The sequence below is a fragment of the Morus notabilis genome, unplaced genomic scaffold (assembly GCF_000414095.1).
Source record: "Morus notabilis unplaced genomic scaffold, ASM41409v2 Scaffold224, whole genome shotgun sequence".
NCBI lineage: Eukaryota > Viridiplantae > Streptophyta > Magnoliopsida > Rosales > Moraceae > Morus > Morus notabilis.
This window is the reverse complement of record NW_010368057.1, coordinates 297,077-309,355: the sequence shown is the minus strand read 5'-3', so window position 1 is coordinate 309,355 and position 12,279 is coordinate 297,077. Positions and strand designations below refer to the sequence as shown.

General features: G+C 35.5%; 2 protein-coding genes across 2 annotated transcripts in view; one reads left to right on the top strand and one right to left on the bottom strand.

The window, feature by feature from the left end:
• LOC21397826 (rhomboid-like protein 20) overlaps positions 1-5,566 on the top strand; it is an 11,552-nt gene extending 5,986 nt beyond the window's left edge. The window contains exons 5-8 of the mRNA XM_024176355.1: positions 3,374-3,525; positions 3,657-3,758; positions 4,676-4,789; positions 5,070-5,566. Coding sequence (XP_024032123.1) covers positions 3,374-3,525; positions 3,657-3,758; positions 4,676-4,789; positions 5,070-5,240 — 539 coding nt within the window. The 3' untranslated portion in view covers positions 5,241-5,566. The remainder of the gene's footprint in view (positions 1-3,373; positions 3,526-3,656; positions 3,759-4,675; positions 4,790-5,069) is intronic.
• A 292-nt stretch (positions 5,567-5,858) lies between these two features.
• On the bottom strand, positions 5,859-10,460 carry LOC21397824 (dual specificity protein phosphatase 12). The gene is made up of 7 exons (XM_024176354.1): positions 10,424-10,460; positions 9,252-9,688; positions 9,042-9,094; positions 8,767-8,831; positions 8,578-8,656; positions 7,275-7,580; positions 5,859-6,448 (listed from the first exon to the last, which is right to left on the bottom strand). Exons 2-7 carry the CDS (start codon positions 9,674-9,676, stop codon positions 6,294-6,296), a joined length of 1,083 nt encoding a protein of 360 aa, XP_024032122.1. The 5' UTR covers positions 9,677-9,688; positions 10,424-10,460; the 3' UTR covers positions 5,859-6,293.
• Positions 10,461-12,279: the final 1,819 nt, after the last annotated feature.

Here is a 12,279-nt window from a genome sequence, read left to right as displayed (position 1 = left end):
TCTTTCCCTCCTTCACACATTAGGAGCGTTTTGTGGCAGCTCTACATGTGCATTTTCCATCCGATCTATTCATTCATGAATTGGGTCCAACTCCTCCCTCATCAATCTCCTCATCTCCCCCATCATAGCCTCCATGAACAGTTTAGGATCAAACTCCCCCAATGTTTCCTCAGAAGTGTTCTTCTCCTTCAGGTTGTACATATTGGTTGCAAGAGACAAAGTTAGAAAAAGAAAAGGAAACAATGGAACCTCACAAAACTCCCTCACGTGTTTCACTCAAGAATGTAAATCACTGAACCCTCGTTTTTTTTTTTTTTTTTGCTCAATTTAATTGTCTATAGGTTCTTTGCAAACTAATCAAACAAACCATGAAAACTACGGGCATCAAAGTCTTAGGTTCTAGCCACTCTCTAATAGCTCTAACCTCATCAGGATTAGCAAAAACATCTTTATCAGACACAATAAACTCTAAGAACAAAACTTGATTTTGCATGAAAGAACACTTCTTAAGGTTTATGAACAACTTAGCAACACGAAGAGTTAAGAAAACCTGACGGAGGTGGTCCAAATGTTCATCCCTAGTCCTGCTATAAATCAATATATCATCGAAGTACACAATAAGAAATTTACCTATGAAGGGACGTAAGACATGAGTTATTATTCTCATAAAGGTACTAGGGGCATTGGACATTCCCAAAGGCAAGACTAACCATCCATAAAGTCCATCTTGTCAAAATCCCCGAAACAATTCACCAAGAACTTATCAAGAATCTCTATTTTCAACGATTCTTGCTCTCAAGATAGCCCCAAAAAACTTAAAACTTCAGATACTCAAGACAACGCACGAATTTAGGCCCGACAAATGCGGTTGTAACGATTTTTTTTAACCTTTTTTTTTTGGACGAAATTAATCAATGGATAGGCAAACCTGAGACTAGAGCCTATGCTCTAATACCAACTTATATGAACCCCGCCAAGAAAACTGACAAAACCCGAATCAAGAAAGTCTCCAAGATCGATCTAAAACCAGGCTTGAGTGGAAACCTCGACCCCTTGCTTATATGGAAGTAAGAACCTTGGTATATTGAGGACGCCACAATCATCGATGGAAGAATTGATTGATAAGTCAAGAACGAACGCCACAGAGAATCCGATAAGTTCAAGAAGTTCTTAAAGAACCAAAGAGAATGCTCAAACTTTTTACTGAAAAAAATACTCTTCTGTTATTAATGATATGAAGCACGCCTATTAATAGGCTGAATTTACATAAATTCGAATTTTGGTCAAACTCAAATTTTGGTGGTCAAACTCTATCCTAAAAGAAAGAAATTTATTGTAAACAAAAGAATTTTATCGTTTTGGATAAACACTCCTTATTTAACTTCTAAACAAACTCTGAATCTAAAAATAAACTAAAGATAACTATTAAAATGGATAACTATAAAAAATAGTGATAAAAGATAACTATCAATTTATTGATCTTGATCCTTAAAACTTGGTGAACAGTAACGTGCGCGTGGACAGTAACACGGCCTCTTCATGCTAATCCTTATTCAGAAATTGCTTTGATGACTTGGCTCACCATTAGTAGTAACCATGCATGCTTCTCTTTTCTGGACTCTTGGATTAATCTATTAAGTGCCTCATTGACCGTTTAGCCCGAGCTCTTGTGACTGGTCCTACCGGAACTTAAAGCGGATCTAGCCCTAATCGTGCTCTCATCAGCGTTTATGTTGGAGAACTGATTGGAGTGGGTGTCATGCTGGAGTATCAAATTTAGTCATCAAATGTGTTAAAAGCTGACATGGCAGCTTTAACAGTTTTTGTGCAGATACAGCTGGGCTTGCTATTGTTTGCTCATCAAGTAGCTGCACCAATCACAGTTGGTTTTGCGCGTTGTGTGGTTTTCTCTGTGGGAACTCTTGAAACAAAAATAACCTGTAAATTAGAGGCTTTATTGTTTTAATAATTGTGACAAGGGGATCAGTTGTTGATGAAAGCCAATGCTCTAGTAACCTTGTAACAAGTCATTGTTACAGCTTGGGTCTTCCTTTTGACCCAGACATGAGTTACAAGATTTTGAAATTGGAGCCTTCTGCCAAACCCTACAACCTTTGGAAGGAAGGAAACTATGACTTTTGTCATGTAGGTACCCATGAGGTGGTTCGAACCCCAGACCTTGTGAGAGCAAACCAAAGGATTAACCATTCCAACCAACAATCCATGGGTGTTGGGTTATAAGATGTCACATGTTTTCGAAACGTATTTCCAGTTCTTATTTGTTTCATGGTTAGGTAGCAAGTGAAGGTTATCCCTAAAGCATAGTAGCGCATTTGAGTCATAGCTGCTCGAGCAGCAATAGTGTAACTGGCACTAATTTGAGAAAAAATTAGTAGAGCTGGACCAGCAGACTCTAATGTAAATAAGAGTCAACAATATCTAATTATTAGGTTGCCTACACTCTGCAAAATTAAGGCCTATATTGGGTTCACATAGAAAAGCAAATTTCTCAGTTTCTAAAATTAATTTAGAATCTCTTTGACTAATTTATATGTTCCTTATCTTGTTTCTAAATTAGTTTCTAAATTAATTTATCTGTTTCTTAACAATTTACATCATTTCAAAGAAAAAAAAAACAATAAATTTACAATCTTTTTTTTTTTTTTTTTTTTTTTCTATAATAAGAAACAGAAATTTATTGAAAAGAACAGTAGTTCTTTGATTAATATTGCATAGAAATTTGCTTGCCTCCAAAAAAAAAAAAAAAAAAAATTTAAAAATTTTTTTTTTTTTTTTAAAAAAAAAAAAAAAAAAAAAAAAAAAAACCAAAAGAGTACAACAGACAGAGGACAAGGAGTCCTAAAAACCTAAAACACCTAAAGTAGTATCATCAATGAGGAAAAATTTAGTACAAAATTAATTTCTCTTTCCTCAGCGAATCCGAAAATGGAAAAAGAACAAAATCTTTAGTTTTGAAAGATGCGTTTGTTTGACAACCTAAGCTAGTTTTAATTGTCCTCCCAGATGGTTGAAGAAATTGACTCTAAATTTGATTACAGCTTACTATTGCTCTTGATTGTGGTTTTTTGCAATATATGAACTCATTTATTTAAGGGACATATAAAGTTTAAACATAATCAACTCGTAATAGCTATCTGATAATGGACGTGTCACTAGGGTGCTTGATGAATTGACTGTGCTTGTAGTTTTCGAGTATTAGAGATGTCCTTTTTTTTTTGGGAGGCTATTTCATCTAGAGTCTTTTGTGTGTTTCATTTTTCATAGATCTTTGTTAGAACAAGGCCACACATGCTTCGATTATAATTTTGGTGAAAAGTCAATTTTTTTACATTTTTTAAGTTTCCTTTTGCAGACCTTGCTAAGAACCTGGTTGCTTCTGGGCCTTATGGACTTATATTCGCATCATTTGTGCCCTTTTTCTTTGACATCCCAGTTTCAACACGTTTTCGTGTATTTGGTGTGCGCTTTTCCGATAAATCTTTCATATACTTGGCCGGTCTTCAGGTAAAGACTAAACTATAACTAGTATTTACGTTCATTGAACCTTATGCAAGCATTTTACTTTTTTTTGTCGTATGGTAGCTGTTATTTCTTTCTCTAGACATCCTCACCTAACTTTGGTTTATCGTTTGCAGCTTCTCTTATCATCCTGGAAGAGATCTATACTACCAGGGGTGTGTGGTATCCTTGCTGGTTTTATATATCGCCTGAATATCTTGCGCATTCGCAAGGCCAAGGTACTTTCCACTCTGATGACCGGAAAAAAGAAACCATTATACGTCTTTTTCTTTTCACCATTTGTAAATTTATAATGTGCATAACTTGTAGCATCAGGCTTCATACTTTCCGTAGATGTACCACTGAAGTTTAAGCTTTTGTAGTTGAATAGTCGGACATATTAGTCAATTTTGGGGAAAAAGGAAAGCACGTTTTATTTAAAAACTCTTCCATTCATTAAAGTGAGGTTGCTAGGTCAGAGGTTTTATGAATCCATCCATTTCACAAGTTTACACGCCACAAACTGTTGTGGCTTTCATAATCTTCGGCAGGAGTGCGTCTTAATTTTTCTCACCAATTCTTGCTTTTTTTTCTATTTAAAAAAAAAAAAAAAAGACCTCGCCGCTTTTCTACATCAATGATTTTGTTGCAACTAAGAATCAGATTGCGGATTGTCACTTAGTCTAGTTATGAACTTTATACTCTATTAAACAGTGTACGTCTTTCTGCGTGCTTGTGTCGTATGTATATGTTCATTCCTGCATATGTAACGTGTATGTGTGCTAGCATATTTGTCCACATATGTGTACTTGACATGGTCCAGTCATGTCCCCTCCAACTATATAGTAATAAACTATAGATTTAACAATATATTTGTTAAGCTTAGTTACTTAACTGCTCTTGAATTGCAGGATTTTGCGTGCATTGTAATTTTTTTAGGTAGGTTAGAATCGCCAGAGTAACTTAGAGCCCGTTTGGTTGGAGGATTCGTTCTCTGATTCGAATCATGGTTCATGATTCGCTACAGTATTTTCTCTAAAAAAAACACACGTAAATTGAAAAAAGTTCTAATCTCATGGTTCTAATTCATTAACCAAACGTGCTCTTAACCACATTCATGTGCGCCTTTTTTTTTTTTTTTTTTTTTTCCTTGCAGTTTCCAGAGTTCATAACTTCGTTGTTTTCTCGACTTTCTTGGCCATCCGTTGGGGGTCCTCCTGCAGCACCGAGTAGGGGAAATTTACCATCATTTGCAGGTCGCCCAGTGGAGGCAAGTTATCAGTTTCTTTCTAGTCATTAGTTTTGATTTACTCTCCACACAAGTCACTCTGATCGCACATGCAACATGATGTGAAGTATTGAAAGGTTACTTAATGGCAGGGGGGTAGTGATACTGATATTAGGATCGGGATTACACAATAGTTTTCAAGTTTTACTTTAAAAGTTTTACTTCACCAATCTGAACATTTGCTGGGAGATAACAAGAGTATATAATTGTGATATTAATTTGCGTAATTAATAACTGATTTCCTGCACATCTTTGCTCTCAGAGAAATTACCCTTCTTCTATGCCGTCGTCTGCTATGGAGCCATCAGAAGATTCCATTGCTACTCTAGTTTCAATGGGTTTTGACAGGAACAACGCTAGGCAGGCACTGGTGCAGGCTCGAAACGATGTGAATGTTGCCACAAACATTCTTCTTGAGGCGCAATCCCACTGATTCTGTAGAGATTTTTCTTTGATTATGGGACTGAAATTCAGAAGCTGAATTCCAATCATTAATCCAATTCTAATGGTCAGACAATTTTGCTTGCTAGGGTGATTGAGCCGATATGCTTTCTGCAGATACAGAAGCACTCGCGGCATCATTCTTAGGGACTTTTTCCTTCTCTTCTTTATTTTCCTTGTAGCTCAATGCCTTCAAAGAGTTTTTTGGAGCTTGTATAATATGTTTATAACCATATTGGAAACATGGGGAAGGAATCAATCCTCTTCTGAGGAGAATCAGAGATGTATAGTTCCTGATTTAATGCTTTCTTTGAACAATCTTTGTTTTCATATGGGCGATTTCGTATTAGCCTTTGCGGATTCATGGATGCAAAATTTATGCTTTGCATTGGCAGAAGTGCACAAGGCAGAGTAGGCATTCTATGCATGATTAAACATCACCATAGACAGGTAATTACTCTATTAGAGGTGCCACGAAGCTTATTTAAGGCGAAAATATGCGAGCTTGGAGAAAATAAGGATTGTAAAGGCAGAAATAAGCCAGCCATTAGGGGTGTTTTTCTTTTTTCTTCTCTAAACCATTTATGATGGTGGGGTCCAAAGACTGAAGGAACAAAGTTATATTCATAACAATCTCGGAATTAACTAAAAACAGAAACTAACCAGTCTCTGTCTGGTATTTTATGCATTGTAATGTCTTGTAATATCTACCACAAAAGCGGGAAAAAGAATATGATACCTTCATGTAGGAAATTTCCATGACATACAATAATCAAATCATTTAAGTAAAAACTAGTAAAGCTCAAGAACCGTAAATCCCACATTAGGGTACACTTATTTTGGCTTCAACCTTCACCGCCGGAACCTCAAATTCATTGAAAACAAAAGGATTCAATACCTTCCACGCCCTCTCTTACGAGAGTGAGCGGGTTGACTTGAAACTCGCATACCTTGTGGAATGCTATCATGAGTATGATCATGTAAAGGTATAGAACCCTACCATGGTAGGGGGGAATGAGCAGAAAGTTTTGGACTTGGACATATCTTAGACAGCGCTTATGTCTACTCGGCTTTTGTGGATTTGAAAGGCGGGGGTGATCCAACTACCACAGCTGCATTGGATGCCTGACCAATTAAAGTAGCCCAACCGAGCGTCACAATGAGCACATGACAATTTGCCTTCCAATGCACCTTCTTCAACTGAAATGACATAACAACCACCAAAGATCAGACCACTTCAAAGTTCAAACGCGTTTTATGTCACTGACCAACCACAAACTTTAGGGCGTGAACATCTAACAAGATTAGCTTTGATAATTAGGATCTAATATCAGATATTAGATTATATGCCGCACATGCATCTACCACCGATGAATGACAGCTGAATAAAGTTTTTACACAAACATAGCAGAGTCAGGATTCTTTGTAGAATACATTGGATTGTAGACAAGAGCAGCCAGAACCAACCAAAAAAAAAACTTTTATATATCGAGTACGTAACTATACCAGATTCCATATGCTTTTACTAATTGCCCATTTGGGTCATATGCTTGAACTGAAATTCAAATTGTCTAAATTTTTGAAAGAGAAAACGTTGTAACAAAAAGAGATCTAAACTAAAACTTTTTGGTTCAAACATATGAAACAAACAGAGGCTAATCCTCTCATAGAGTAACTGGTTCTGATTACCAATGTATTTTATAGCATATAAGAAAATTTAAATATAAGATGAGAGGTCACTACTAGTTCCTATACCTCCTTCCCCATAAATAACGATATATGACAGAGAGGACGTTTTTCTTGTGCTCTTTTGGGATGTTTCCATGTCGATATAAACAGAGGGATGGAAAGGATAATGTCAAAAGATAATAAATTCAATGATTGGTAAGGAACATATGTATGCTTCTAAGCTTTTCTGTGGCATGACATACTAAAAGGCAGACTCGTTTAACTTTGCCTCAACATTTGCACAAACCTAAGAATAAAGTACTAAGGGTAAGAATTACAAATTGGCATATTAGCTTACCTGGTGTCATCCACTGCAGAGGCTCAACAAAAACGGAAGAGCACTCAGACTCCCCAGACTTGTTGACTGGGTTTCCACCTTTTCGCTTGTGCCAATCAAAGGATGTCTCACCCTCACCTGGAATATGATCCAAAACATTCTCCTGCAATGCAACTACTCTCCGGCATTTCTTGCAGCGGTATGCAGTTCTGCAAATATTTCCTGCATCTGAAGGAGCTTCTGCTTCAGAAGAAACCTCCGCAGGCAATCCAGGATCCGCACCAAGTTTAGAACTGTCTATTCTCTCTCCACGATTGTAGGATTCACCTACAATTATGGCAAAAGCATAGTTCTAAGTTACAGCTGCGAAATAGAACTCAAGTTTGTTTTTCCCAACGAACCATGCTAAATGAATTAGATGAAACAAAAATAGATGAATATATAAAACACTAGAAGCTACCATGGTTTACACCATTATAAATTGGGCTACTAGAAGAATTCTCCAAACATGAAAGTTTTCATAATTTCTAAGTAAAACAGGTTTATATGAATATTCTGTCCTAGGGACATCAATAACCCTCAGCTTTTTTTTTTTTTTTTAATTTGCTGACTAACTCACCTTGGCACAAGTTACATGCAATGAAGTTTATAAAGTTCTTGCTATACATTTTAAACAAATTTGAAATGCAAGATGGATGTGAGGAAAAAGTGATAGCAAACATCACCAACATAAAAGTCTAATTGCACCAGTACTTATTTATTACAGGGGTTCTTAGGCTTCAATGTAGCTATCAAATGTTTCGTACTTCCTATGCTCATCCGAATTTTATGTAACCATAATCTAATTCACATGCACTATTACCAGAGTGGAGAGCAAAAAGGAAAGCAAGATACTCCTTTTCACTGGATACTATACTCCTTTTCACTGGATACTAGATACCTTTCACCAAACATGTTAGCTACTACTAAGCGAAACTAATTGTTACACTCAAATGTTTGGAGTGGATAGACAACTGAAACCTTAGTCCAGTAATACAGGACCAGTTCAGTAATTGTTCTTCTAAAAACCTTTATGTTAAAATTTACGCAACTGTATCATGAAATATTTACCATCTTATGTAAAGGGATGTATAAATAAGTACACGATATTACTGCAAATTGCCAGAATAAAGTTACGTTATCTTTGTTTTCTATCATACAATATCTTATAACAAGTACTACTAGCACCTATACTAAAGAAGTTATAAACCGAAAAGTATTAGATCTAAACTCTACATATCAATTGAATCTAAAAGGAGAATAAGTTACACAAGAGACAAATTACCCAACACTTTTAGGCGAAATCGCTTATATATGGTGCTAGCACGATTGACCTTGAATCCCATTTCCTCAAACATTTTTAGCTGCAACCACATAAGAGAGGAAAAATCAGAATTGGCTTAATATTAGGAGATGATCGGCAGGTGTAATGCCATCTTATAAAATAATTTGGCATTGGACGGCCTTGCGTCACCTGATCCAAAAAACCATCATTTGGGCAAACAAACTCACAGCTTTGCCGCAGGGATTCTAGTGCATCTGCAGTAATGATGCATAAGGAAAAAAGCAAAGGAAAGACAAAATATAAAATAATACATTTGACAAAGAAATCTACAAAGCTTGAACTATATAAACAACAGTGCTACCCCGAGTGTCCAAAAATACAACAGAATGGGTAAAAACAAATTTCACAGACATACACCAACGTGTAAATTCACAATGCTTCAAACAAACAACATTGGTTCGCACCTTCTTGAGAGAGATGCTCGGTTCTCATCAGATATGCTGTGATGATAGCTGCGCTGCAACAAGGACAGGCAAAGAAGCGGTTGATAATCACAATTATATAGAAAAGAATATCTAAAAAAGCCATATACTTCAAAATAAAGAAGTCAGGGCTTGGTAATTTCACAAGCATCAAGGCAGAAAAACGTATACTGCCTCAGAACAAAGTTGTACCTTCTTGACACACCGGCAAAACAGTGCACCAAAACTGAACCTTCTTTTCTACTTTTATCAATGAAGTTCAAGCACACGTCCAAATGATCCAACAAATTCTCACTCTCCATATCTCTCATCGGCACCGCCATCCTCACCAGCTTAAATTCCTTCCCTGCATATTCCAACGAGTACAAAAGCTTCCCGGGTGACAAAGCACTACTTGACAAATCAACTGAATCATCCTCAGAAGCAGCACCAACATAAACCTTCTTAATTTCCTTCGCCGGGATTATGAGACCGCTACGCCATTCAGAGAAAATTGAGATCGATGCTGAACTAAGCATAGACAGAATATGTGTGATCTCACTGCTACCATTTTGGAGAACTTCTGCAGCGTCCCCGATGTTGCCAATGAATAGATTCTCGCGGACTAAGTACGGCATGACGGCAGACAACTAATGATTCTTGCAAAAATGGTTGCAAACTCCTAAACTCAAAGTATTAGGGGAAAAGAAAAACAAAATACTTACTTCCCATTACAATGCTAAAATACATTTAAGCTGATCAATACTACTTGAGCTTCAAACAGAAAGCAATACACAAAATGGAAATTGTAAAATTTGGTTGGCAATGAAATCCATAAATTTAAATTACAAATTCAAAAAAAAAATTAATAAAAACAATTCTTCCTTTTATAATACTAACAAGCATTTATGCACTGGCTTGCGATACAAAATTTGATTGGTAAGAACTAAGGAAGTCCCCTAAATCCTAAATTCCGAATATTGGGGAAATAATCAAATAAGAAAATCTTGCTTCGTTTAGACTGATTATTCTTCAGCTGGAAATGAAAATGCAAAAACTTCATTATTGATAAATCTCATGAAAGAAAATTCACTTTTCCATTACTACAAGAACTAGTCGACTCTCTTGAGATGATTTCTTCATATTTTCAGAGAGGACAACAGTATTAATGAGAACAATAACGATTATAAACACCATTTTCTTTTAATTTTCTCTCCAACCAAACACGTTTTATGGAGCGAGAAACGAATAGTGAACTCACTTCTAACACACAAAAAAAAAGTAAAATGAAATTAAATTAAAACAAACTGAAATAACTTCGATATTCATAAATTTTAATCAAGGAAAACATGGAATTGTTGAAAAATAAAAATGAAAAACCATACCTTGAAATTCAAAATATTCCGTCGAAGAAATGAAAGCTTTTTTTGCTTTTGTTCAATTAACATAAATTTGTGCATTATATATATAGTGATACACACGTGCGAGTAAATGCTGTTCGGCCTAATAGACTGGCTGGCACGTGCGGGCTCCTTACTTCTAGTTTTGGGATGCAACGTGTCAAAGATAAAGGCGTGGCATATGCGTGTGAAGGAGGTCCCCACCAAATTGCTTTCGGTTGATGGACGGTGCTCGTGCTGGCCTGTCTCTGACGTGGCACGATCAGCATCTTCCACTCGGATTGGTTGATCCATAGTTGGAGAGTACATGCTCTTTTCCATATTAATCTAAGACAACCTAATTGCTAATCACAAAAAAAAAAAAAAAAAAAAAAAAAAAAAAAAAAAAAAAAAACGTTTTAAGACAACCTAATTACCTAACTGTTAAAAAAAAAAAGACAAAGTCTTATAAATTTTTCAAGGGTAGCTAACAGAGATCATTGTTTCTAACTTTTGATATTGTCAAAATCAAAATAAAAAATAAAAAATATACAAAAATTATGTCTGTTCGTCAGTTTAAAACCAACGGCATCAAACCGAGTCACCGACCACATCAGTTTTCTAAAAAACTAAAATCGAAAGAGAATCGAAGAGGAAAGATTTTAGTCGGTTAACTGCTCGAATCATAGCTGATTTTCAGCGATCAGTTCCCACCAAAATCAAAATTTATTAAAAATTTAAAACTATATTTTTTTATCAATTTCAACTATTAATATAGTCAAAATTAAGAGAAAAATTTTTTTGTTGAAACTCATCCAAAAATAAGGCATACAAAATATTAAGTGTGAGGCCAAAGAATGACACACTTCCTTTATATGTGACTCTTGCAATTTCAGTTGTTAGTTGTCAAAGTCTGAAAAGCATAAAATATTAATAAATATTATTGAGACCACAATGATACCAACGAGGACAATGTGGTTCAGTGGTTAGTTGATGGTCTTCTACCATCTAGATTGAAGGTTTGAACTTTCACCTGTACAAAACTCTGTTTGTGTAATAGTGGTCAGTCGGTTCAGTTTAACTGGCAACGGCCTTAGCCATCAAAACCGACAACCGACCGCCCATGTGTGGTGGTCGGTCGGTTAACCGACGTCTGGTACTTGGTTTCGCTTTCGATCGATTAGCAGTCGGTTTCATGTTTGTTTTGAACAACCCTAACAAAAATAATAGAATATTTCACGGTTTAAAATAAAGTACAATAAGATAAGATTACCATTTAGAAAATTTTAACTTCTTTTTTCAACTAATTCTATTATAGGGGAATTAATCTTTTTTATTAGGGCGATTTACACTTGTAGCAAGATTTTGATTTTAAAGTTTAACTTTAGTAAAAATTTTAAAATATTACAAGAATAACAAAATAGTGGTCGGCCGGTTCAGTTTAACTGGCAGCGGCCTTAGCCATCAGAACCGACAACTAACCGCCCATGTGTGGTGGTCGGTCGGTTAACTGACGTCCGGTAATTGGTTTCGCTTTTGATCAGTTTTTTTTTATCAGTTAGCAGTCGGTTTCGCGTTTGTTTTGAGCAACCCTAACAAAAATAATTGAATATTTCACGGTTTAAAATAAAGTACAATAAGATAAGATTACCATTTAAAAAATTTTAACTTATTTTTTCAACTAATTCTATTAGAGGGGAATTCATCTTTTTTATTAGGGCGATTTACACTTGTAGCAAGATTTTGATATTAAAGTTTAAATTTAGTAAAAATTTTAAAATATTATAAGAATAACAAAATTGTATATCATTTTTATGTCATTAAAATAATGACTATATCATTATATAGTACAAAATATGATA

Coding starts and splice junctions, on each gene's coding strand:
- LOC21397824 (XM_024176354.1), bottom strand. CDS start 9,676: ATGCCGTACTTAGTCCGCGAGAATCTATTCATTGGCAACATCGGGGAC. Junction 9,095..9,251: donor TTTGCCGGTGTGTCAAGAAG/GTACAACTTTGT, acceptor TCCTTGTTGCAG/CGCAGCTATCATCACAGCAT. Junction 6,449..7,274: donor TCTGCAGTGGATGACACCAG/GTAAGCTAATAT, acceptor ATGTCATTTCAG/TTGAAGAAGGTGCATTGGAA.